The sequence below is a fragment of the Homarus americanus genome, unplaced genomic scaffold, assembly GCF_018991925.1.
Source record: "Homarus americanus isolate GMGI-L3 unplaced genomic scaffold, GMGI_Hamer_2.0 scaffold11628, whole genome shotgun sequence".
Classification (NCBI taxonomy): Eukaryota; Metazoa; Arthropoda; class Malacostraca; order Decapoda; family Nephropidae; genus Homarus; species Homarus americanus.
In genome coordinates this window covers 152,177-179,262 of record NW_024754732.1, presented here as the reverse complement: position 1 = coordinate 179,262, position 27,086 = coordinate 152,177, and the positions used below count along the sequence as shown (strand labels likewise).

General features: G+C 42.7%; 1 protein-coding gene across 2 annotated transcripts; it reads left to right on the top strand.

Annotated features, from left to right (window-relative positions):
- Positions 1 to 251: 251 nt before the first annotated feature.
- LOC121856092 (mucin-2-like) lies at positions 252 to 25,622 on the top strand. 2 transcript variants are annotated; one of them, XM_042351389.1, is made up of 5 exons: positions 252 to 371; positions 846 to 977; positions 22,396 to 22,462; positions 23,732 to 23,896; positions 24,864 to 25,622. In XM_042351389.1, exons 2-5 carry the CDS (start codon positions 946 to 948, stop codon positions 25,305 to 25,307), a joined length of 708 nt encoding a protein of 235 aa, XP_042207323.1. In that variant the 5' UTR covers positions 252 to 371; positions 846 to 945; the 3' UTR covers positions 25,308 to 25,622. The 2 variants fall into 2 exon arrangements, with proteins under 2 accessions (XP_042207323.1, XP_042207324.1); XM_042351390.1 differs by lacking the exon at positions 252 to 371 and having other exon boundaries at positions 379 to 977.
- Positions 25,623 to 27,086: the final 1,464 nt, after the last annotated feature.

Below are 27,086 nucleotides of genomic sequence, written 5' to 3'. Positions count from 1 at the left end.
GCTGGGGAGTACAGTTACACAGGTAGAGATGCATACATACGCTCACCTGGGCCTCAGTCTTATTGACCCCAAGCTAACTGAAACTGACCATTAATATTAAGAACAAGTCTCAATACATCCAGCCCTTACCTCCCTTACTCACTTCTTGCCTCTCTCCCCCCGCCTCCCTTCCTCACTCACTACCTCGCTCCCTCCCTGTCCACCAAGCACGTGCTGTAGGTCCTGTTGTTAAGTTATGTCGGAGTTGTCAGTACGGGGGAGGGAACGTTGGCGGCTGCACGCAACACACACACGCTCCCAACACGTCACTGTATGTGTGTGTCGCGAGCCATTATTCCTCCGCCCGGGTCTTCATCGCCTCGGTGGTCGTCGTGAGTGTGGGGACAGGGGTGGAGAACACTAGTACCTTATGTCCGTCTTTGTGTTGTGACTAATTAAGTGGAATTGATTTAATTTCTCTTTAGTATAATACTTCACTTAAGTACACGTGTTAATTAATTTACTTTAATCTAAGCATAGCGGAGTTTAGTTAAATGTATTGAGGGTAATATTTTATGCGAGTTATTGTAGTTTCTAAAGTAATTAATTGCATGTTAAAATATTCAGTCTAATCAACTGTTATAAAAAATTAACCAATCAAAGTAACGATTATATATCGAACTTAATCCATTTTTTTTAACTCTAGTGATAAAATTAACTTACTGATAAACTTGGCATCTTCGCTATTAATTTAAGATTCAAACGAAATTAATTAAAAACCAACAAAAATAAGTTCATTTACATAGTCTCCTTGTTTACTGAACTGACTAAACTGATCATAAAACACACTTTGATACTCCCTTAAGACTGGCGGGAGTTTCTGATGTAAAGGACTCGTGCAAGATTACTTTCTGAAAGTTAGAATTGATTTTTACTCGCATCGAAGTCTCCACCAATTTTATCGTAATGAAGATGATAAAGGCAGTGCTATTTCTCAGGTAAGTAAATAATAAAGTGTTCAATTAACTTCACATCTGGTATAAAAATCATGTTTACATTTTGCTTTTGGTCGTGTTATTATTATTATTATTATTATTATTATTATTATTATTATTATTATAGCACCTCTATTAGTTTCATTATTATCTTCTTTCCTATTTTGGTGTGAGATTGATCAAGGGGTACAGAAATTTCAATGAAATGGGGAAGGGGGAATTAGGTAAAAGAATGCTTGACTTAACTTAACCTGTCCTTACATTACCTAACGTAATAAGTGTTAAAAAGTGACAGAAAGGCACTAAGACGACAAGTTATATATATCCACGCATTGTTATTCTCATCCTCATAACCTTGACTTCGGCGGTATACAAGTTCAATCTTCAAGGCCCGTAAGACATCTTACTTTGTAAACATGCCGAGTTGACGTGGGCGTTTAGGTGACTATTAACATACACAAACTGACCCCAACTGTCCACTGCCCGTGTCCAGACATGATGGGAATATTATTAAATTTTATATGATTTTCGACCAAACTGTGTGTGTGCGCGCGTATATTGTCTTTGGTGTGTGTGTGTGTGTGTGTTGTGGAAGTGTACCGCGTGTGTCGGGGTATGTAAATATGTATGGTTACCTGTGATGTAATGGTCAGCATGCTCGCCTCGCAAGCGAGTGGACCCGGGTTCGATCCTCGGGCAAAGTGAAACTATGGGCAAGTTTCTTATCATTCGCCTTTGTCTACCCAGCTGTAGTTGGGGAACTGGATGTTAATCGATTTGCGGATCGTGTTCCTGGGTAATGGTTAGGCAGTGGAGTTGTCAGGTTTTCTCGGACTATTCCTTGACGCTGGGTCATGCAACTCGTTAACTCAGGGTGTGGTTGTTGTCGGCGACAGCTTCTACACCTTAAATAAATTCACGCCTAGGTGCCCCTTATGGGCCGGTCATCCTAGATTTCGAGGGGCATCCAATATCTATTTATTTATGTACTGTATGTATGTGGGGGAATTGTATTGAGTTTATTTTCGGAAAACAGTTTATGGAACTCCTTAAATACTGTGCTGGTTATATAATCTACACAACGGGTCCTCATCAGTGTCTATGGGTTCAAGTAACTGCATTCACGAAGTAGAAGTGACGGCAGGTGCTTGGTGAGATGCTATGAGGGTACAGGGTAATATGTTACAGTGAGGGTACAGGGTAATATGTTAGTGAGGGTACAGGGTAATATGTTACAGTAATTGAGTCTTTGCTATAGGCTCTTGATGTGCTAGTGATTTATAAAGTCCTTCAGTATACCAACACTTACACCACGTTACTAGACCTCCTGTACTGTAAAATAACCTTCTCTATTTCTGTATTTATTCAGCATGCACGTGATAGGCTGATGCTAGGACTCTTCAGAACCTTCCAACATGTACACTTGGCTACCCATATCTCGAATTTTCCCTCTCCATCTCACTGCGCTAGATTTTTCTAATGCTCAAGTGTTAGATATGTATTCTATGTGTCTGTCCTAGTTGGCTCGTGGGGGGGGGTCGTGTCTAAGGGTAGGATAAGTGTTCTACAGACGACAAAAGCCCAGAGAGTCAGTGGCCAGACGAACACCACCCCAGGAACTTGCAGTGTAGCGTAGTGTCAATGTTTTGCGGGTTAACGAACGCACTCGAGGAAACGTTAAGTGCAAAGAACATTCACACACAACCGAGACACACGAATATTACAGGAAGGAAGTTCACAATTCTATTTCGTGCTTCTCATTCCTAAAACATTATTCTCCTCTCCCTGTCTTCCCTCCTACTACAGCACCTCACTTAACACTTCAACACGAGTGCCGTCATTACCAACATCACACCTCCTGTATCTCTAAACCTGCACTACCTTGGAAATTATCGACACTTCAGTTATCGACAATTTTCCTCAATTATCATGAGGGAGATAGATAATTTACTATAGATATATGACCCGATACAGAGAACACACACACACACACACACACACACACACACACACACACACACACACACACCCACACACCCACACACACCCACACACCCACACCAGCACGAGAAGAACATAACAAAACAATATCCCCGCCACAGCCTCGTTACAACACAGCCCCCTTGATGAATACTCACGCGGGTCTTCTACACACGATGATTAGTCAGCCTCCCCAAGCACATCCTGTTCCTGGGGGCGGCGCCGTTGGTGATCTAGGATAATGGCTAGTGTAGGATAGGAGTTACACTGTCTAGATCTCTGTATGGATAAATAAGGCAGTTGTTTTATATTGACGAAGCGTGGGGTGGGGTGGGGTGGGTTAAGACGAGCCTGATGATTACGTATTGTGAAGGGGAGGTCGTCTGGCGAACGTTAGGTAAGTTACTATCAGCTGGCGAAGGGGACAAAAGTTCTCTCATCAGTAGGTAAGTTTCTTCTTCCTGCCACCTGGTGTATAGCGTCTCCCGGTCTCCTACAAAGTCTCCCTCAAGTACTGTATATAGTCTCCATCACTTATCCTGGGGTTCTTGCGGCATCTACTTCCTTGTGTTCCTGCGGCATCATGATCCTGGGGTTCCTGCGGCATTATCTTTCTGGTGTTCCTGCCGCATCTCTCCTCTGATTGTTGCCGCATCTTTCTGGTGTTCCTGCCGCATCTTCTTCTTCTGGTTCCTGCGGCATCTTCTCCCTGAGGTAACCTACAGCACCCAGGGCGTGACACCAACATCCGGAAGTGGTCTTGCCACAGTAATGTCTCACACGGGTGAAGTCGTCGTCACACTCGAGTACGGTGCTGTCTAGTCCCCACACCCGGACCTAACCTAACCAATCATAATCTGATCTAATATAGCCACATGTAACCTAATCTAACCTAATCTAACGTACCTACTTTTAACTTAACCTAGCCTAAACCTAAACCAACCTAGCATTAACATATTCAAGCCAAACCTGACCTGATCTTACCTTTCCACCCTCCCCCCCCCTACCCCTTCAGGTAGGATGTCAACCAAGTCAAATCAAATGCGGAAAACTGTTTCTCCCTCATATATCATACCTTAACTTCCCTTCCGCCTTTCCGCTTCCCTGTTATTTCTCTCACATTACACCCACACATGACCAGACATACACCTCATTACGGCATATATATTGTTTGAAACGGTGGGAAAGAGACGAGCGCTACCATGGTGTTTTTGACGGCAGTAAAGTATGGTTTAGTAGGAGCCTCGACATGGGAAACAGCTCGTGGTGTGTTGAGGGACTAAGGCGGGTGATGGCTGTGTGGTGGATGATTCTACGCAGCTTGTCGTTATGTAAGCATCTACACACTATCGTCTCTTGGTCACCCGGGATTGGAAGAGGAATTGGGCTTAAATTTATCGTACTCAAGGGGTTAAGTCATCGTACTCAAGGGGTTAAGTCATCGTATTCAAGGGGTTAAATCATCATACTCAAGGGGCTAAACCATTATACTCAAAATGTTAAAATAATAATAAATCTCACAAGATTAAAAACTGAGGGTAGTGTCACTTCTTTAATATCCATTCACCCCCCACCCCCCTTCCTCGCCATTGCTCTTCTTTGGGTTACATATCAATTCCGGGATATACCCAATCCGGCTCAATCACCCAACTTCCTTTGCCGAACTTGGAATGTGTCATCACCACAACCATCACCGCCCTCGAGCGTCACACGTCCCACCTCATTGGTATTCCACACACACACACAGAGAGAGAGAGAGAGAGAGAGAGAGTCATTACTACCCGATCACGTACACAATGCAGTTTAAAAGCTACACTTGTCTGAACATAACACATTAAAATATCTCGCTTGATCAACAGAGTAAAAAAAAAAAACCTACATTAATTTCTCATCATAACACGTTCAAGGGAGCATAATAAATTAACTATCATGACTGTGTTGTTTTGAAAGTTTAACACGTCGAGAGGATGTTGTCTTGAAAGCATAACACAGGATCGCCACCACCACCACATCCTTATGTCAGTATCGCTTACATATATTCTCCGCTGCTAAATATGTTTCCTATAGCTCATGAACCGCAACCTGCCGCAGAAAATTTCACCTACAGCTCCTGAACCGCAACCTGCCGCAGAAAATTTCGCCTACAACTCATTACCCGAAACCTGCCGCAGAAAATCTCGCCTACAGCTCTTGAACGGCAACCTGTCGCAGAAAATCTCGCCTACAGCTCAATGAACCGCACCCTGCCGCAGAATATCTCGCCTACAGCTCATGAACCGCACCCTACCGCAGAATATCTGGCCTACAGCTCAATGAACCGCACCCTGCCACAAAATGTTCCTGCATGGCCATCGCTTCCGGACAAACCCATACGGTGGAAAACATTGGTCACAGCTTGCGGCAGAAGGTGTGGGCTACTGCAGGCAGCTCTGAACCGAGTGCGGTCTCCCGTCTAATAAAAGAGATGACAGGCGACCCCTTTTAAGGCTATAATCGCCACCCATTAACCCGGGTTTATGGTTGTGTGCTACCAGGCCGTTCTCCCTCACTCTTATTGTTAACCTGATCATCTTTAATGAGCCAACACACAGGTAATCTTTAAGTGCCAAGTGTTTTACCTGTAATTACATGATAAATTGTACATACATAACTACAACGTAATCATATATTTTGAGACATTTATATATAAACTCTAGAAGATATGACTCGTATATATTTACATAACGTATATAGATATATAAACAATGTATATTATATTAGTATTGTCATTTTTGTTATTAATTCTTCCTGGAGTTATCTTGACACACACACACACACACACACACTTAGGGAGTTATATGTTGCATTTAATTTAGTGTATATTTAAAGTAATATTTAATAGTTACCTGAATTGTAAATAATTACTCCTGATTTAAATAAGTCTTGCGCGAGTCTACAGTCTTTTGTCTGCTCGCGCATCTTACCAGCTACCATTGAATGCCAAATTCCCTGCCATCATCAGTTCTTTAACGATCCTTACCAGAGAAACGCAACACTCACTACCTTCAAAAACCGGCGATCATTGAGTGGTTCACCAACTAAGCTCCACCATTAATTCCTGACGCCATCCACATCGGCAAACCTTGACTATTAATAGCATATGATATCTTAACTTTATACTTTGTACGTAATTTGATGTAACATAAACTCCGACATTGCCATTTACGGTAATCACCCATTTCGAGTGTTTATATAATTCGTATAACTGAATGTAAATATTTCTTGTCTTGATTCTAACCAATACAGGACAGACAGCCTTTTATAGATGAGTCAAGGTCGGGTCGTGTGTTATAGCGGAACACTCATTAACGTCACAATAAAACACACCGCTCGTACAGGAAACAGAGGGGGGAAGATACCTCACCCGGGGAACACAACACTGATGTAAACACGAAAGACATACATACAGGAGTCATAAAGAAGGTTGTATTGAGGCGAGATATACAGAACAGTGTGCTTAGGGCAACGTAACTCACCCTAAGTTGTTAAGGTGTGCGTATGATTTGATAGCTTTTAAGACGTGAATTATTATGTTGAGGATGATTATGTAACTCACCCTAAGTTGTTAAGGTGTGCGTATGATTTGATAGCTTTTAAGACGTGAATTATTATGTTGAGGATGATTATGTAAGCCTGACACCCCCAACCCCAGCCTGACGCCCCCAACCCCCCAGCCTGGCGCCCCAACCCCCAGCCTGACGCCCCCAACCCCCAGCCTGACGCCCCCCAGCCTGGCCTGACCCCCAACCCCCAGCCTGGCCCCAACCCCAGCCTGACCCCCAACCCCCAGCCCCGCGCCCCAACCCCAGCCTGACGCCCCCAACCCCAGCCTGCCCCAACCCCCCAGCCTGGCGCCCCCAACCCCAGCCTGGCCCCCCACCCCAGCCTCCCCAACCCCAGCCTGACGCCCCCAACCCCTAGCCTGACGCCCCCAACCCCCGCCCAACCCCAGCCTGACACCCCACAACCCCAGCCTGACGCCCCCAACCCCAGCCTGACGCCCCACAAGCTGATCTGGTAGTTTAGAACAGCCAGTCACCGAATTTCATTTTTTTGTGGGGAGAATCTTGGGGAATATCGTCATTATAAGGGGGTCAAGGATCTGTAGTCACCCCCAAACCACCACCCTTCCTCCCCTCCTGACTCGAAGGTGTTTACGAGGGCGTCATCAGAGGCAGTGTTGCATCCTGGTTATACGGAATGGTCTCAAGGCTAGTGTGTGTCCCTGTGTTTGCATATTATACTCTACGTTGTGTGGGGGGTTTAATTGGCTACCTTGGCCTTGATATACTACCTTGATGATGATTACCGCCTTTGGGAAGATGATGGAGACGTTCAAGATGACGAGAATATTTTGAGGCTTTCAAGATGAGAATTTTTATAAAAGGCGTTCAAGATAAGAAGACTTTTTTAATGGGGCGTTCAAGCTGACAAAAAAATTTCATAATGTGTTCAAGATTTAAATTTTTACGATGCGTTGAAGACATCATTGAAGACAAAAGAATTGCTTAACTGCGACAATACCAACAATACGACAGACAGCCGTAGACACACCAGAGTTCTGACAGAAGTGCACTTTTCTAAGATTACTATACTCAGGTACAGTACAGACAAGGTAAAGACAAACAAACAAACACACATACACACACCTCCCAGCTTGTCGACGAAGAGAGATCCACACAGCAACACAACTCGACATCACTCTAGTATGTGTAGGATCAGTTCATGGTCGAGTCAGTATGTACAGAGAACTGCTATTACTAAGAGGCTTTGTGAATGCATGTTGAAGATAGAGATTCACTTTGTGTACTGTGTGTGTTGTATGTTGATGATGAGATAGTGTGTACTTGTGTGTGTAGAGGTATGTGTGTGTGTGGGTGTTTGTGTGTGCGTGGGTAGGGTGTGTGGGTGTAAGTGTCTGTGTATGTGTTATATACCAGGATATATCAATACACATGGACTCACTAGACACAGGTATAAGTGTGTACTGGACCATGACATACCATCACTTAAGATAAAATCCAAGGTTGGGAAATCGAATCTTGTTCATATTTTTTTGCGATATTTTGGTCATTATTTTTTGCTCAGTACAGCTGGATCCCGGTAAGATGGTTTTACTGATATTGAGAAGTGATCAGATGAGTTCGTCTTAATAGGCCCCAGTTCTAATGGGCCCCAGCTCTAATGGGCCCCAGTTCCGATGTGTATCAGTTCTAATGGGCATCATACAATCAGAGAAAAGATTTATAAAAATAGATTATGTTACTAAGGAGTGACTCGCGTGCCTCTGAGCACAGCTTAATATCCGGCTTGATTAATATACCTGATTTAAGGTGATGAATGTGAAGGGGGGGGGAGAGGGATTTGTATCTACACACACACACACACACACACACACACACACACATGGTCAAGATATTATTTCATTTATTAACCCAGTAAAGACACCTAACCCAGCAGGCCGCGTGGGAGGTAGTGAAGATCATCTCTCTAATTACACACAGGTATACAGTAATTACACCCCAGGTAATGAGTCGTGTAATTACGTTTTAAACTCTGGTGCTTCTATTATATAACCACTGTGTATACGGTGTCCCCTCTGAGCTGAATAAAATCACCTGCAGTTGGCTAATTAAGGTTTTAGAAGTGATGTACCTGTAGTGGAAGGGTTAAGGTATATAAGTGTTTATTCTCAACCCTTTCGGCCCCGTCCGCCAGGTGGTGTGTTGTGTTCAGGACGCTGTTACAGGTGAGGGGGAGGGGGGAAGAAGGAAGGAAGGGAGTGAGGGAAGGAAGGAAGGAAGGAAGGATCTTTCTCTCTCTCACACACACACACACACACACACACACTAAACCACAAGGTAAGTACAGTTACCTCTTAGCATAAGGTACAAACTAATTGGTTACGTGTTACCTGGCGGCCATCCCAACACACACACACACACACACTACATAATCACCCTTATCTTACAACAATAGACAAATTAACCTGAATATACATGGGAACTTTCCACCAAACGACACCCGTATGTTAATTACCGTTGTTCTGTTGATTACTGTTGTTCTGTTGATTACTGTTGTTCTGTTCATTACCGTTTTGTGATTAGCTTACCTTCCTCCGCCCGGACCTGTTGAATAAGACACACCAGCGGCACCACAAGACAAACATTTACTCATCCACAGGTAAACTTTAGCCCCTACTCTACCTGTCTCGCTATCCCTCCCTGTTAGCGACATCTGTGGGTGACCCTAACGAGACCACAACGAGACCATAACGAGACGTATAACTGACCAAAGGATGAGTGAGGTAAAGGTGCGAGACAGTGAAAAACCTCCATATAACGGACTTCTCTTTCCATATAATCCGTTAAATGGTTTCACAATTTGGTTAGGTTAGGTTAGGTTAGGTAAGGTAAGATTAGGGTTACGATTTAGTGAGGTTAGTTTAGGATTAAGTTAGGTTAGGTTAGGTTAGGATTAAGTTAGGTTAGGTTAGGTTAGGTTAGGTTAGGTTAGGATTAAGTTAGGTTGGGGTGATTAATCTTCAGGTCAAATAAGCTGAGGAATGGCTAATCTTCATGTGATCCGGGGAAGTTTACTGTCAGTCAAGACAACCTCAGCTCTTGTCTTCCTTGGTGGGGTCGAACGAAGGTATCATCTGTATGTGGTAGTGGTGGTAGTGGTAGCTCCGAGTGCCTGTGGTTACGGTGGCGGCATTACCATAACCACCACCCCTCCCCCACACACAGGTAGACTACTCGGTGATGGAGGGGTGGGGGGGGAGGGGGTGACGGTGGGTGTCTGGTTGTCTATCGCTATACACGTCCGCCAACCTACTGTATATGAACGAATCTTGTTATAAAAATATTCTTGACAATTCGAAATGATCTCCTATGTCAGAGAGAGAGAGAGAGAGAGAGAGAGAGAGAGAGAGAGAGAGAGAGAGGTAATGAACGTAAAACAAATATTCACTTAATAGTTCTTCAGGTCAGGGAAGTGTAACAAACGAGTGTGTGTGTGTGTGTGTGTGTGTGTGTGTGTGTGTGTGTGTGTGTGTGTGTGTGTGTGTGTGTGTGTGTGTATCATGTTTGGTTAGGCGAGACACTGGGGGCAAGCTTAGCCTAGTCCTCAAGTGAACAGTGCTGGGATCACCTCACACCAACACCAGGCACCGACCTTCCCTCCCCGTCCTTTTTCCTCCCTTTCCCCTTCTTCACCTCCCCCCTCCTCCCCACCGACAGGGGTAATGACTCACGAATGTAGGACGTTTGGGGCCATGGGATGTTTTGGGCCAGGGTAGTTAAGACCGAATCTAACCTGACCTATTCTAACCTAATCGTGAGCCAAACGTCCAAGATTTAGACACCCTATCTTATTTCATCTGATTATTGACCATCCTAACCTAACCTAACCCTAGCAGGAGTTAGGAGACATAATTAAACGTTCAGAATATTGGCGGATCTCGACTCTCAGTTATTTGTGGTAATCTCCCCACCCTAAAAGACGAGACTTGGCGCTAAATTCCTGTCTAGATTGTCTTTTGTTGTCTCTCTCTCTCTCGTAGTCTACCACAGACAGTTAAGTGTACGTGAGATGCTGCTGCTGTCGGGGTGTCGAACCAACGTAGATAATGCACTGGTGATAAAGCAACATTGATGATAGACTACCAATGTTAAATATTTACACACGAAACGATAACTCCGTCACTATGTACGATATTCCCTTTAAATGTGAGTTTGTTGACATGATAAATCTATTTACTTCAGCATACAGTCTCACCTTAGTCTATTCTCACAAATAAAAGAAGAATTGTTAAAAAAATATGAATAATAGAGTTATGACTTGTACACGGGGTAGTAAGCTGGTCTGGCCTCGGGGTATGGTGGGAACTGCTTGTGTGTGTTGCAATCGTTAGTGTGTTTGTGTGAGGGAGTGAAGGTGTTTGAATGTAAGGTCGGTCACGCTGCCTCTTGTTCGTAAAACATATAGGAATTAGTTTAAAGTTGCGTATGGTATTAGTTAGGTAGGTTTAAGTAAGTAATTTTAACAACTGTTCTCTGGTAAAATTAGGTTAGGTTAGATTATGTAATAGTTAGGTTAGATTAGGTATGTGTTAAGTTATATTAGGGTAGGTTGGATAAGCGTTAGATTGGATTAGGTTAGGTTTGATTACGTGAGGTTAGTGGTATGGTTGGTTAGTGTTAAGATGGCATTAGATTAGTTTAGGTTAGCATTAGGTTAACTTGGTTAGCATTAGGTCATGTTAGGTTAGGTCAGCATTAGGTCAGGTTAGGCAAGCGTTAGGTTAGATCAGCATTAGGTGAGGTTAAGTTATTAGGTTAGGTCAGGTTAGGTTAGGTTAGGTTAGGTTAGGTCAGGTTAGCTACAGGGTTCTGGACACCACGTATGACCCCAACCTACATGTGACCACTAGATATAGAGCCGCCATAAACACAGCTACACCAGCAATTTAGGTCAACAGATTAAGAGTATCAAAAACTAGGAATGGTTGTCACGTACACCTTACCTGACGGTGGAAGGCTAACAATACAGAAATACAAAAAACAAGAGACGATCGTTACAGGAGCCACAGAGAGCCAAGTTATGTTGGTACAGTTACATCCGAAAATTTCCTCCACCACATCCGGTCATCTGAAGATTAGCACCCCAGCTTATTTTACCCTAAGATTATTCAAACATAACGTATCCTAACATAATCTAACGGTATCCTAACCTAATGCAATCGTATCCTAACTTAATGCTATCCTAACCTAACCTAACCTAACTTAACCAAACATAACCTAATCTACGCTACCCTAACCTAATGCAATCGTATCCTAACTTAATGTTATCCTAACCTAAACTAACCTAACCTAACTTTAATCTAACGGTATCCTAACCTAATGTTAACCTAACCTAACTTAACTTAACCTAACCAATCTGCATTTCATCTTCTTCACTACACGCTACATATACCAGGGTGCCTATAACCATTCCCGATAACTATCCTGCTCCTATAACACCTCCACCACCGTCTATATAATGTAGTATAATTTGTGACAGTAACAATTTGGTGCCATTAAAACAACACCTTGGCTTATTTACGACACCTGAAACAATTACATACACGAGGCTGCCCCATAAACCCTGATTTAATGGGTTCACTGATTCACTCGCACCCGAACTCAGTGTCTGTTGGATCCGAACTCTTTTGTGACTCATCTTGACCGGAGTTACTCCCTCATCTAAGACAGGGTGAGGGAGGGAGAGAAGTGGGGGGGTGGGGGGAAGCTGTACAGGGGGTATGTGGTATTGAGATAGGGTGAAGGAAGGGAAGGATTAAGGGAGGAAGGAGGGAGTTAGCGAGAGAGGAAGGGAATGTGTGTGTGTGTGTGTGTGTGTGTGTGTGTGTGTGTGTGTGTGTGTGTGTGTGTGTAAAATCACTGTTAATGTTTGTGTCTGTGAAAAACTTAATGTAACAACTCAAAGTAATTCACTATACCTGTACCCATCACTGTACTCACGTCCCTAAATACAGTTACAGAATCGATTACAGCACCTCTTTTACCATACAGTCACTGGTGGTTTTGTTTTCCCCAAGAATATATATTTTTTAGATTGTATGAGTTTACGTTCTTAAGGCCAAGGTCTGTGTGTGTGTTTTAGTTGAGGAATGAACCATAAAATCCAGGTGCTGTACAACCACCACCAACACGTATCATTAATCTTCACACAAATACAAAAAATAATAAAAATTACGACCCATTTAGAGGTAATTAGAGGCATTAATGAGCGCAAAACATGGAGGGTAATTATCATACTCGTGGCCTCGTGATTATAGGTCTGATGGGAGGATGATTACTGTGATGAGAAGAGTAAAAATAAAAATATAAGAGTTACCCTTAAAGTGAGGATCAAAGAAAACTTGTGACAGTAATACACAAATTATTATTGTTTATTCCGTAAACTCGTTATACAAATTTACAGTGGTTTAGAATGTATACATAAGGTGTGTGTAAAGTATACATAGACGGTGTGTATATGTATAAAGTGTACATAGACGGTGTGTAGGGATATACCTAACCTAATCTAACCTAACCAAACACACCCCCCCCCAAGTAGCGTTAGGGTGTTTAATCATCAGGTGAAATAAGCTAGGGTGGCTAATCTTCATGTGATGCTTTTTACCCTGAACAATGACGTGTTTATGACGTAGAGTTCCACACGAGAGGCTGGGGAAGTTACCATGACAACGGGTGTATGTTTCTCTCGTTGTTCATGTTGTTGTTATTGGTGGTGGTGTTTATCTTCCTGAGAGAGAGAGTTTAATGAACCTTTTAACTTGGGCCTATCACTCTTGCTCTAGCCCCATCCATCACCTAGCCCCCATCCATCACCTAGCCCCCATCCATCACCTAGCCCCCATCCCCTAGCCTCATTCCTCACCTGTCATTAGTATCAAGTCGTATGCCAATTAGAGCCCTGTTTTGTATTACACGAGTAGTACCAATTACCCCGAGGTCATTAAGAGTCTAATTACTTACTACTCAGAAGGTAATTAACTCCAAAGGGTCATTACATGTTTTTAGGCGAGTCTTAATGGAGTGGTTGGGGTGTTAAATTGTATTGTTAAATAGCTAAGGGGCTGGCACATGAATTAGGGTCAATATGCGATGGAAGATAGGGTACAGCACTCGAATCTTGCTCTGAGGGACTTTGGTTCGATATCGGGACACCCTTAGTCCACCCAGATTTAAAGGGATACCTAATTTTACACACACACACACACACACACACACACACATTTAATATACTGTATTCATTCGCACCGACTTTCAAAATAAGCAAAAAAAAATGTTGCAAAATCTTTCGATAACATTAATCATCTCGGTCTTACAGAGAATCAGTCACCAGCAATTAAGATCTGTTTTTTCCATCTATCTTTCATCTCTGGTAATCGGGTTGGGTTGTAAGATAAGTATTGGTGCCAGTGAATGTAATCCGATTTTAAAAGGTTTATTGGCGTGTTGCGATATTGGGGGAGGGAGGGAGAGAGAGAGAGAGAGGGAGAGCAAGAGAGAGAGAGAGAGAGAGGGAAAAGAAAGAGAGAGAGAGGGATTACTGTTTCTCTGTCTATCTGTCACTCAATTACTGTCACTCTGTCTCTATCAAAACACCAAACAGTATAATCATATGCTAGGACACGCTCTCTCAAAACTACTAAAACCACCAAGAAATTCCTAATCATATCTTTCGCAGTCTTCAACCCTAAGCACTTATCTGGTGTCAGTAGGGAGTGTCACGATCGTCACTCGTTAAAAGGTATTGACGAAACGAGTTGATATAAGAAACTAATTTGGTGGTGTTTATAAATTCGAATCCCATCCCCTCTCTTTAGTCGAACCAAATGAATCACTTTAACCCAGTACTGAGTTGTTTTTTGTATAGTGGAAAGCCAATCGTTGGTTAGGGTAGGTTAGTGTTAGGGGTAGGTTTGGTAAAGGGTAGGTTTGGTAAAGGGTAGGTTTGGTAAAGGGTAGGTTTGGTAAAGGGTAGGTTTGGTAAAGGGTAGGTTTGGTAAAGGGTAGGTTTGGTAAAGGGTAGGTTTGGTAAAGGGTAGGTTAGGTAAAGGGTAGGTTAGGTAAAGGGCAGATTAGGTGAGGAGAGATGAGATTAGTTTGGTTAGGTTAAGTTAGATTAGGTTAGCTTAAAGTCCAGGTGAGAGGTCAAGGTAAAATCATTAGCGAGTCCTGATAGTGTTACCTGTCAAAGCCATCAGTGGAATCCATTAACACCAAGCATCTTCCCCAGGTGTGTGTGTGTGTGTGTGTGTGTGCGTGTGTGCGTGCGTGCGTGTGTGTGTGTGCGTGCGTGTGTGTGTTTGTGTGTGTGTGTCTGTGTGTGTGTGTGTGTGTGTCCAATTATGTATATGTGAATGTATACTCAAATAACAATACCATCAAAATAACAATATAATTCCTTTCCCAAATTATTTAAAAAATTTACCGTCAACAAAAGCTTCATTATTTCTCAAAACTCTACCCCAAGTTACGTTCAGTTATGTCGAATTGCATCGATAAAAACCCTAATGCAGCCTTAACGTTATTACTTCTGGGAATAAAATGAAATAAGACGAAAATTATTGGGTTTGTCAGAATACAACAATCAAACTTTACTTACTTAAATCACTGCCAAGATGCGGGGTTTAAATTCCATATTTCTTATCACAGTCAAGGCAGCAGCTTCTGAATCTTTTCTTCTTTTACCCGAGGCGACGTTTTTCCTGCCAATTATAGAACGTCGAGGGTGAGTGATATAATTTATGACACACACTCACTATATATATTTTTTGTTTGGTCACTAGAGGGCATGGTGGGGTGACTGTCCCTGGTGCGGTGGTGCCACATGTCGTCTCACTAAACGTCGACTTGATTTGTCTACAACGAACCAGATACTACCAGATATACTAGATACAAACCTATTTATTATCGGTTTTCCCTTCGTTTTGTTCGGTTTGTGGTATAATTTCAATACTCTAAATATAAAGTTAATAAAATTAATATTAATGTAAACAGGTATTAATGAATCGGGAATGGAATAAAAATAGAGTAATTAAATAGTACCTGGGACACGATCGCTGGTGGAAGTCAACCTCGCAAGGTCGTTCTCGCTCACCTGATGGGAAGAGTGACGTGGCACCACCGCGTAATAGCTGGAGAATGCGTTCATCATCCTTCACAAAGTATTTCCTTGAATAATGTTGGAATTTTAACACTGTAGCTGAACATTAGAGGAAATAATCAAGATATTAACCCAGGAAATTGCTTGTAGTCGTGGGTAAATCGAGGAAGGAGAAAATTGCGTTCGAAACTGAATTTTTTTTTATGAAAACAAAATGCAAACAAAAATACTTACGGAAAGTTTATATACTACTACTACTACTAATGGCAACCCAGTTTCCTCTTCCTCTTCTCCTAATTCCTCCTCCTACCTTCCTTTCTTCTCATCTTCCCTATTCTATCCTCCTCTCTTCCCAGTCCTTCCTTCTCCTCCCCCCAAGCCTTAGTACAGGTCGAGGATAGAATTTTAATTAAATGACTTGAGGATCTCTGTTTCGTGAATGGTAATTAGTTTAAGCTGCTTCTTCGTCTTCGTCTTGTTGTTCTTTCTATCCTTGTTTTATTCTCGTTCTTGTTATTGTTCTTCATATTCTTGTTTTTGTTGTTCGTTTTGTTCTTGTCCTGTTTTTGTTCTCTCCTCTTTCATGTTGTTGTTGTTATTCAAATTCTTCTTTGTTTTTATTATTGTTGTTCTCCATGTCTGTCTGTCTGTCTGTCTGTCTGTCTGTCTGTCTGTCTTTCTCTATACCACCACAAATATCACATACAGACAGACTAATGACAGTAATGCGTACTCTACATTGTTTAATCATCATAGTAGTGAAAGCTAGATACCACCACCACCACTTCTCTGAATAAGAAAGTTATACATTAAATATTAGAAAGTTATCAACCTTTCTCAATTCTCTTTAGTATTCTTGTTGTTATATGAAAGTACATTAGAAATTATGCTGCTATTTGTCTGGGTCGTGTGTGTGTGTGTGTGTTGGGGGAGAGGGGTGGAGTGTGTGTGTGTGTGTTGGGGGGTGTTTGTGGGGAGGGTATGTGTACGTGTGGGGGGTGGTAAGTGGTGTGTGTACGGGGGAGGGTGTGGGTATGTGTGTGGGGGGGGTTGTGTGTGTTTGGGGGGAAGGCACGTGACCTATCCATCAAAATCTACGGACACACAACGTACATTATCACGTACAGCTCACACCAGCATCCCAGAGACTGTCCTTGTCCTCAGTACATACGGAGAGAGTAGTATAGATTTAAGAGGAACAGGAGGAGAAGACGACGACGAAGAAGAAGACGATGACGACGACGAAGAAGACGACGACGAAGAAGACGGCGACAACGAAGAAAACACCAACAGCAACAATATGCTGACACTCCCATTATCAAAAAATCAGTGAAAGTCAGCAGCTGTCAGCAGTGAGAGAGGGAGAGCAGTGACCCCGGTACCCGTCTACCACCTGTCACTCTGCTTTAGGGGAGGGAGGGATGGGGTGTGGGTGAGGAGGGATGGGGTGTGAAAGAGGAGGGATGGGGTGTGTGTGGTGGGGAGGGGTGTGTGTGGTGTGTGTGGGGAAGGAAGGGATGGGTGGTGGGGAAGGGGGTGTGGGGGGAAGGAGGTGGGTGTGGTGGGGGAAGGAGGGTGGGGGTGTGTGGTGGGGGAGGAAGGGAGGTGGAGGGGTGGGTAGGGGTGTGGTGGGGAAGGAGGGTGGGTAGGGATATGTGTGGTGGGGGAAGGAGGGTGGGGAGTATGTGTGTTTGGGGGGTGGAGGAAGGATCAGTAACCTAACCTAACAAAAAAAAAAATGTATCTCTTTCAGTACGTTTCTACATTATGTATAAGTGGTCACATTACTAACCCAAGATATTCGGGTCACAGGTTCGATCCCCAGCCAGTAGGTAGTCCTCCACACGGGTATATTTTAGGTTACTGGAGCATTATAATATGAGTGGCCCTCCAGTCTCGAGTCTTAACACGGTCTCCGCAGGGCATTTTGATCACGAAATATCTCAGTGAGCAAATCATATTCTCACAGCCAAGACAGAACAAGTAATTGGTAATATTTTCGATATATTGTTTGATCTAAGTTACAATTCAGAAGACTTTGTGTGGGAGAAGAGAATAAATCTGTTTTTTATAATAATTCTGGGTGATTTTTGAGGCGAAGTTATTCTCTAATCAAAATCTAGAAATTATTTTAACTTAACGTAACGTACAGTTTAAAGTAATGTAGCTTAAGCAAATTCGCGGTTTTTGTATCATATTTTTCGTCTGGTCGATGATTTGCGGATTAGTTTCGCTTCAGTGTTGACGGTAATTTGGTCTGTGTTATTTCGTAGCTCAAGTTGGACAGATATGTTCATTTTCAGTCCTCCAGATAAGGGAAAAGTTAATTTACGAACCTCTAATTATCTGAACCTTTGAGTATAAATTCAGAAACTACACAGAAGCCTAACATAAACATCGAGGAGGAGGAGGATCACCAGGACCTGATCGCCTGGAGGAGGATCTAACACCACATTCTCTATATTTGTACTTTAATCTGTAATTCGACACACAAGAGTATTTATCTCTTCTTCACAGACAAATTGCTTGATATATGTACACGTCCATGTCTTATCTTTCTTCGTAGTTATTCGAGTCTCTTCTAAGCTGTAATTATAGATAAAATAGTCAATTCACCAAGATATCAATAGAAATAAGTGACCGCTACAGGTGTACACTCGGCCACGGTGGCCTCTTTTGTTTTGTGGTTGCTGGTGGCGCCGCTTGAGGCAAGGCGGGTCAAATGAAGTTCACTTTTTGTATAAAACTTCGGTAACATAAAACTAAATTCCTTTCTGCTTGACACAATTGATATATATTTTTGTTATTTTTTGTGTTTTAGAATTATTTATTTTTTGTCTTTGTTGTATGCGCCTGTGTGTTACTCAAACTATATCGAAAACAACAGAGCTAATTCAGACAGAAAAAAGGTTGAATGCTTGATTTTAGGTCAAAAGAAAAGTTCATATACATCACAGGGAGTGGATTAAAGGTCACGATAACAGGTCAGGGTGAAGGCCAAGCGAGTTCAGGCACTTGGCGAGAGTTGGTGCGCTTCGTGATGGTCACTTGTCTCGTATTGTTTTTTATAAGGAGTTTGATGATCTTTGAGCTGCGTGTTCACCTTCCCCCGGGGCTTACCTGCCACCTAACACCAGCCACTTATCACTCTCAGGGTAGTTGGTGGTAACACATTCTTAGTGGTAATTGCACGGATTAAATTACTCCCTGTTGTTTAGAAAGATTATTATTAGCACGAACTAATGCGTTATCTCGGGGCGTCTCTCTCTCTCTCTCTCTCTCTCTCTCTCTCTCTCTCTCTCACAAACAGAAGGAAAACGGATGGAGAGACAGACAGACAGACACACACACACAGGCATACAGAGAGACAGACAATAGCGACAGTAATAAGATAAAATTAATTACCTCATTCTTCACTGTCGTCTTGATGGTTTGGGAGGAAGAAGGAGAGGAGGAGGAAGGAGAGGAGAGGAGGAGAGAGAGGCGTATGTAGGGACAGGACAGGGGTGGTATGTATATAAATTATGTATATATATGTATTAAACATTAGGGTACAGAGAGCAGTGTGTGTGTGTGTGTGTGTGTGTGTGTGTGTGTGTGTGTGTGTGTGTGTGTGTGTGTTATGATTACCTAGCCTTGGGGGAGTCCTACCTGGCCTGAGTGCTGATGAAAACTTACCTGTCTGAAGTAGCAATAGCGTCTGCAGTACCTGGGCCTTAATTACCAGCACAGGTAATCGCCCACAGGTAGGCGACATGACCCACAAAACCCCGATAAAGCGAAGGATACAGGTTGTTTCTCTTATAACGGGGAATATATATCCTATAACGAATGGTCTCGTTCGTTTAACCTCCTCTGTGTGTTAACGGTAAAATCTAGCTATTAATTAAGTTCATCGAGTCGTCTTTGTCATCCAGGTGAGGGATTTATGCGTCGTCGGGACAAAAACATGATGAGAGGTGAGAGCAGGAGGCGTTAACCCGGAAGAGAGAGAGAGAGAGATGTGTAGGGAGGAAGGTGTAAAGAGGTAGGGAGGAAAGGAGGGAGGAAGGGGGGTAGGTAGGGAGGAAAGGAGGTAGGTAAGGGGGGTTAGGTAGGGAGGAAAGGAGGGAGGAAGGGGTAGGTAGGGAGGAGGGGAGGAAGGGGGGGGTAGGGAGGAAAGGAGGGAGGAAGGGGGGTGGGGAGGGAGGGAAAGGAGGGAGGAAGGGGGTAGGTAGGGAGGAGGGAAAGGAGGGAGGAGGAAGGGGGTAGGTAGGGGAGAGGGAGGGAGGGAGGTAGGGAGGGGGTGGGTAGGGAGGGAGGGAGGGAGGGAGGGAGGAAGGTAAGGTAGGAGGGAGGAGGGAGGAGGGAGGGGGAAGGTAAGGGAGGAGGGGGAGAGGAGGGAGGGAGGAGGGAGGTACTGAAATCTCCTCGTGGGAACTATCTCTTGTAATGAGTATCTGTGGGTGAGTTTTTAACCTGACGAGATTCCTGTGTTGTTTTTATTTACCTAATTCATGATTTACCGACACTCCGGGTGGTAAGACTGTTATATCTATTAATTTATGTATGTTGATCGTTATCTCTCTCTCTCTCTCTCTCTCTGTTGCCTCATTACACAAGGGGATATATTTATCTCTTTAGCTTCTCTTCACGTTATATCTGCCTACTCTCTCTCTCTCTCGCAGTGATAAAGGCATGATACAGGGAGAAAAGAACGGGGGGGCGGATAGGAGGGGAGCCAATCACACGAACAAGTATTAATGATGGAACGGATGCCAAAGAAAATGGTCAAATGAACGGGTAGACTATTAAAAAAAAAACAGAAGTGATGTCACGGTAGATCTGAGTTGACCTACATCGGCCGTCAACCAGGAGGAAGTCGGCCCTCTCAACCCACTCGAAAACATTCAATTCCGACACTTCTACCACCGTCTCCTCCTCTTCTCTCCTCTCTCTTCTCTGATACAGTGATTTTTGGCTGTAACCGATCACTAAACGACCTTGATATCTCTATAGCTCGAAGAGAGAGAGAGAGAGAGAGAGAGACACGTCCCCCGCCTTCCCTCCCCCCCCTCACCACCTGACTCACTCACTCAATCGCGTTTCGGAACATGATTAAGTTACAATGAACTTCTCAGGGTGAAGGTAAATTGCCCGGTCTCTTAAATACCTGATAAATGCGCTACCGTCAACAATGCCTCGCTCGGGTGGAACAACAAAAGATGATGATTTTCGCCAATGACTGCACACTATTGGCGCCCCCGACTGTCGCTACACTTTCGTCACTAGCCACGCCTCCGTCAGTAGCCACGCCTCCGTCAGTAGCCACGCCTCCGTCAGTAGCCACACCACACTATGACCTCTGTATTTAGGTCTGAGTGATACTTGAACTCTGAGAAGCGATATCTATTGAGTTAAAAAGTTATTCGTGGAAAAATACAACACCTGATGTCCCTCACATGAAAATATATACATTGCATTATCCATCAGTTGATTAGGAATACATGCTGGTATATGTATATTTTAAATAACGTTATACATATAATACAACATTAATTCAACTTTTTTGTCGTCATTTCATATACATAAACAAACAAAGGCAATGAAATTCTGAAGACACTTATATAAACAGTAGACTAATCAAGTTATAAAACCTTGTCTCGTCCTTCTGTTCACTGCAAGAGTCTTGAATGACTTTAAACTAGATCACCGAACCTGTTCCTTAGTGTTTAATCTTGTTATGCGTTACCTGAAGCACTTGCATTTGTTTTTGATGGAGTTTATAGCTTATTGTTCTATTCTCTTATAATTTGTTTAACATATTATATTCGCTTATGTACGATTTTGACATGAATTTATATTTTAATTTTGGCGTTTATTTATCGTTAACTGTATTGTAGTAATTGTAACCGCTTAAGCTACGATGTCTACTTGTTTTAAATACAATACTTCCCGAGTACGACAACTTAAAATTTCAAAGTCTTACTCAAGCTGTAAAAGGAAGTCGTCGTACTGAAGGGGCTAAGTTATCGTAATCAAGGGGTTTAGTTATCGTAATCAAGGGGTTTAGTTATCGTACTCAAAGGGCTAAATCATCGTACTCAGGGTTAAATCACCGTAATCAAGGGGCTAAGTCATTGTACGAAGGGGCCTAATTATCATACTTTAGGGGTAAAATCATCGTACTCAAGGAACTAAATCATCGTACTCGGAGACTCATTTATCGTACTCGAGAGGTTAAAACTCTACCATTACCGAGGACGACTGAATACCGCTATTAAAGAGGAAATGTCGATGACCTCATTTGCATACTGCTCCATACACTATTACAATCATCTTCATCTTCCTCACTCTATTAACACCGTAAGGAGATTAAACTTTATTTACTCTATTTACTTTATTTTCTTTTATTTGTGTATCTTTTACTTTTATTAGGTTTGCGTTTGGTTAGATTAGGTTAGTGCTGGGTTAGGTTAGGTTAGATTAGGTTAGCGTTGGATTAGGGTTAGGTTAGGTTAGTATCAGGGTCATATAAGGGTTAGATCAGGTTAGGTTAGAATTTGGGTTAGGTTACGTTAGATTAGGTTATCATTTGGTTAGCGTCAGGGTCAGATAAAGGTTAGGTTAGGTTAGCCAGATGAAATAAGCTTGGGGGGGGGTTAATCTTCAGGTGATCTCATAATACACAAATTGTCCATCATCACACAAGACCTGACCTGACCTGACCTTCCTTCTACAGCGTGTTGGTGGCGGTGATCGGGGCGCCCTCTGGAGACAACACCAGGTCACTGTCAGGAGGGTTGGAGGTGAGTTTTATCTCCCTATCTTCCTCCCCCAACAATTTCCGTGCTCCCCAGCAGTAGGTAAGCTCCCCACCTTCTTCCTTCCTCATTTAGAGAGAGAGAGAGAGAGAGAGAGAGAGAGAGAGAGAGAGAGAGAGAGAGAGAGAGCGTCAAGCCATCACCAACATCCTACACCGTTATCAACAAGATGGTCAATGTTCTTGTTTTATACACGTCACATTACACAGGTCAAAGGTCATCATTAACTCCTGTACTAACAGCAGTTCAGGTAACATTATCACCTGCCCTTGTAATTTATAAGGTCAATATTCTTATTAAATGTTTAAGGTCAAAGGTCATTCTGGTTTCCTCTTGTTGTCTTTGTCATCGTAGAGAGGTCATGTAGAGGTCAGGTGAGGGGGAATTAAGAGGTCACAACACCTTTTTTTCTTACACGAGTGTCTGCGTTGAGGTAAAATTTCCAGGTGTGTTTCATAGACGTAAAAAAAAGCAATGTAAATTTTTTGGAAGAGAGACAGAGAGGTCACACACACACACACACACACACACACACACGTTATGCCTTAATAATCACTTCTCGCTAATAATACCCCGTTTTCTTTATATCCCTGGGACTAAAATTTTAACCCATAATTATAGAGAAAGTCTGTGTGTTGTAGGATGGGATTGTGGGATGGTTTTGTGGGATGGGATGGGATTGTATGCTGGTTTTGTGGGATGGGTTTGTGGTATAGATTTGTATGATATAACAAAATCATGGGAGTTGAAGGATGATAATGTTAACGATAATAAGAGTGATACGAGTAATACTGTCAATGAAGGAGAAGGAGAAAAGAAAATAATAACAAGAAGTTGAGGTAGAAGTAGGAGAAGAAGAAGAAGAAGAAGAAGAAGAAGAAGAAGAAGAAGAAGAAGAATCAACAAGCGTCAAGGAATATGCAAATGAACTCGACAAAGAAAAAACAAAGCACAAATAATCTTGGTTTCAATTAGTTTACTTGTAGGTCCTCAATTATGTGAGATAACAGAATGAGAGAGTAGAGATATTTCTTATGTGTTTTCTATCTCTCTCTTTTATCTCTTTCTGTCTATCTCTCTTTTTATTTTTTCCTGTCTGTCTGTCTCTCTCGCTCTGCCTGTCTGTGTCTGTCTGTTTATATCTCGCTCTCGCTGTCAACATATATATTAATAAGTCTCTCTCTCTCTCTCTCTCTCTCTCTCTCTCTCTCTCTCTCTCTCAATTTATCTCCTAACAGTCTCTCCCTCTTTCAGGTGATCAAACGTCTAGGTGAGAGTCGGACAGGTGAGGTGAAGGTGACCCAGGGGAGGCCTCGACAAGGAGAGTCACCTATATATTACATACGTCTGCCTCCTTCAGCCTATTATTTCTCCCATAACACCATCCCGTCACCTACCGTCCACCTGCCGCATCATAAGGTAAGAACAGTTTGGGGGGTTACCTGTTAATTAGCCCCCCCCCCCTGAGGTTAATTAGGTGATGATTAGGTGTTCTAGTCTATTTCAGGTCAGTTTTGGTTAGATTAAGTTAGTTTTATGTTAGGTTTGTTTAGTTTAGATTAAGTTAGTTTTAGGTAAGGTTAGATTAGGTTTTGTTAGGTTAGGTTGAAATTAGTACAGTAAATCTTCAAGTTTGGAATTTTACCCAAAGAATTTTTTATAGAAATTCTTACCAATGACAGAAGAGGTCAGCATAACAGATCACTTTATTTTTTTTATTATTTTTTTTTACATGTTATAACCCAAGTGATAATTTTGAACCCCGGGGGGACTTTCTACTGCCCAAACAGGTTCAGGTAAGTACAGCCTCTACTTACCTGTGTCTGGCCTCGTCATAAGTTTGTTTCACGCTCCGATTAATTTGACGCCACGAACCTATTTCTTGTTTTTGTTGTCATTGTGTTGATTTAGTAGGTGTGTGGTGTGGGTCATGTGGGCTTCAGTACTTGTGGGTTATAGTGTTTGTGGGTTCCAGTGTTTGTGGGTTCTAGTGTTGGTAGGTTCCAGTGTTTGGGGGTTCCGGTGTTTGGGGGTTCCGGTGTTTGTGGGTTCTAGTGTTGGTGGGTTCCGGTGTTAGTGGATTCTAGTGTTGGTGGGTTCTGGTGTTAGTGGGTTCCAGTGTTTTGGGGTTTTAGTGGTCATGGGTTCCAGTGTTTGTGGGTTCTAGTGTTTGTGGGTTCCAGTGTTTGTGGGTTCTAGTGTTTGTGGGTTACAGTGTTTATGGGTTCTAGTGTTTGTTGGTTCCATTGTTTGTGGGTTCTAGTGTTTGTGGGTTCCAGTATTTGTTGGTGTGTGTGTGTGTGAGAGAGAGAGAGAGAGAGAGAGAGAGAGAGAGAGAGAGAGTCCTAACCTAACGTAACCTAACCTTTCCTGTTTCTCTCTTCAGGTCTCGGTCGATTTTATCAACAATGGAAAACCACACAAAGTCTACCATTGGAACCTCCCCTTGTACAACTCTCCCATCTACCGTCCATCACCTCAACTACCACCATCACTATCAACCACATACGTAACCCAAACCTCTATTACCACTCAACCATCAACCACGTCACCATCATCACAGCTCTTAACCACATCATCAAATCTATCGAGTGTGACGCCCGAACCACCCACAACAATGGCAGAATTCCCAACTACAATGCCTCAGCCATCAACCACGAAGCTTCAGGCACTAATCACAACCACGATGAAGCCTTCCAAACGGCCGTGGTTGACCCTGAAGAAGAATTTTGTTTACAATGGGAAGCCCTCCAAGGTGTATATATGGACCCCACGTTCTTCTCCCGTCACTGGTAACACGAACCGGCGTGCCAGACTGCCCACCTTCTAGTGCTGCCGCTGATCTCTGGAGAGGTTATCGTACTGTGTAAACATCAACTTATAAGGTTTTTTTCTGTGATTTTATATGAATGTTGAGGTTTATCATAGTGTAAACATGAATAAAGAGGTCGTATGTGTGATGTTACCTGGATGTTGTACATAAATCAACATTAAAAACATCACATTTACCTATCCTCAGAAATCCTGGTTAATGTTTGAATGTTGAATGTTTTTGTTATTTTTTCACATCTATATCTGTCTGTCTGTCTGTCTGTGCGTTAATGTTCAAAATAAGGCAAACAGAGTATTAAGTTTTATATCTAGAAGTGTAAGTAATAAGAGTGCAGAGGTCTTATTGCAACTATATCTTGCACTAGTCAGGCCGCATCTCGATTATGCGGTTCAGTTCTGGTGCCCTTATTATAGAATGGATATAAATTCACTGGAGTCGGTGCAGCGAAGAATGACGAAAATGATTCCGGGACTTACAAACCTTCCATATCAGGATAGGTTAAAGAAACTAAACTTGCATTCCCTAGAAAGACGAAGAGTGCGGGGAGATATGATAGAAGTATTTAAGTGGGTGAAAGGAATCAATAAAGGGGATATACGTAGATAAAGTTCTTATAATATCCGAGCAGGATAGGACTCGGAGCAACGGATTTAAGTTGGATAAGTTTAGGTTTAGGAGGGAGATGGGAAGGAACTGGTTCACAAATAGGGTGGTGGACGAGTGGAACAAGCTTAGCAACTTTGTAGTAAGTGCTGGAACGCTGGAAAGTTTCAAAAGGAGGCTAGATAGATTCTTGGATGATAGAGAGTGGTAGTAACTCTCGACAGGAGCTGCCATGCACAGGCCAACCGGCCTATTGCAGACTCCTTATGTTATTATGTCTCTGTCTGTCTGTCAGTCCGTCCATCCCTACAGGCCGTCTGTCCACACATTCGTCTCAGCCTGAATGTGCTTCGGTACAGCAAGACCCAGTAGTGTGAGAGTTCTTGGTCACTTGGGCCCCTGTCCTAATAGGCCCCAACCTAAGGTAACTTGATCAATTGGGCCCCAGTGACGTCTATGTGACTTTTATGTGACTTTTATGTGACTTATGTGATCTTTATGTGACTTATGTGATCTTTATGTGATTATGTGACATTTATGTGATTATGTGATTTATGTGTTTGCTATGTGTGTGGGTTACATATATATTGTAAGGTTTAGTAAAATGTCTTCAAGATTTCATGGGTTCTTTTTTTTAACAAAGGGTAGCGTTAAGGTGCTTAATCATCAGGTGACATAAGCTAGGGGGCTATTTTTCCCTCCCAATAACACTCGGGGGCTATTTTCCCTCCCAATAACACTCGGGGGGCTATTTCCCCCCCAAATAACACTAGGGGCTATTTTCCCCTCCCAATAACACTAGGGGGCTATTTTTTCCTCCCAATAACACTACTGGGCTATTTTTTCTGCCCAGTAACATTACAGGGCTATTTTTCCTCCCAATAACACTAGGGGGCTACTTTCCCTCCCAAAGCACTCGTGAGGCTATTCTTCAGGTGACAGGTAGAAAGTCAGTGACAATGGAACTTTCTCCCGGCGACAAGAAAGGACTTCATTTGACACAGGTGATCTAAATGTAAACAATAGGTGTGTTAATTAGTTTTCGCCAGGTAGTTGGATTATTGTTCTACCTGAGAGAGAGACCGAGAGAGAGAGAGACACAGAAGCAAGACCTATACACCAATTACTCTCTATATTTACACCCCAAAATCACTGCCGCATAACCTACATATA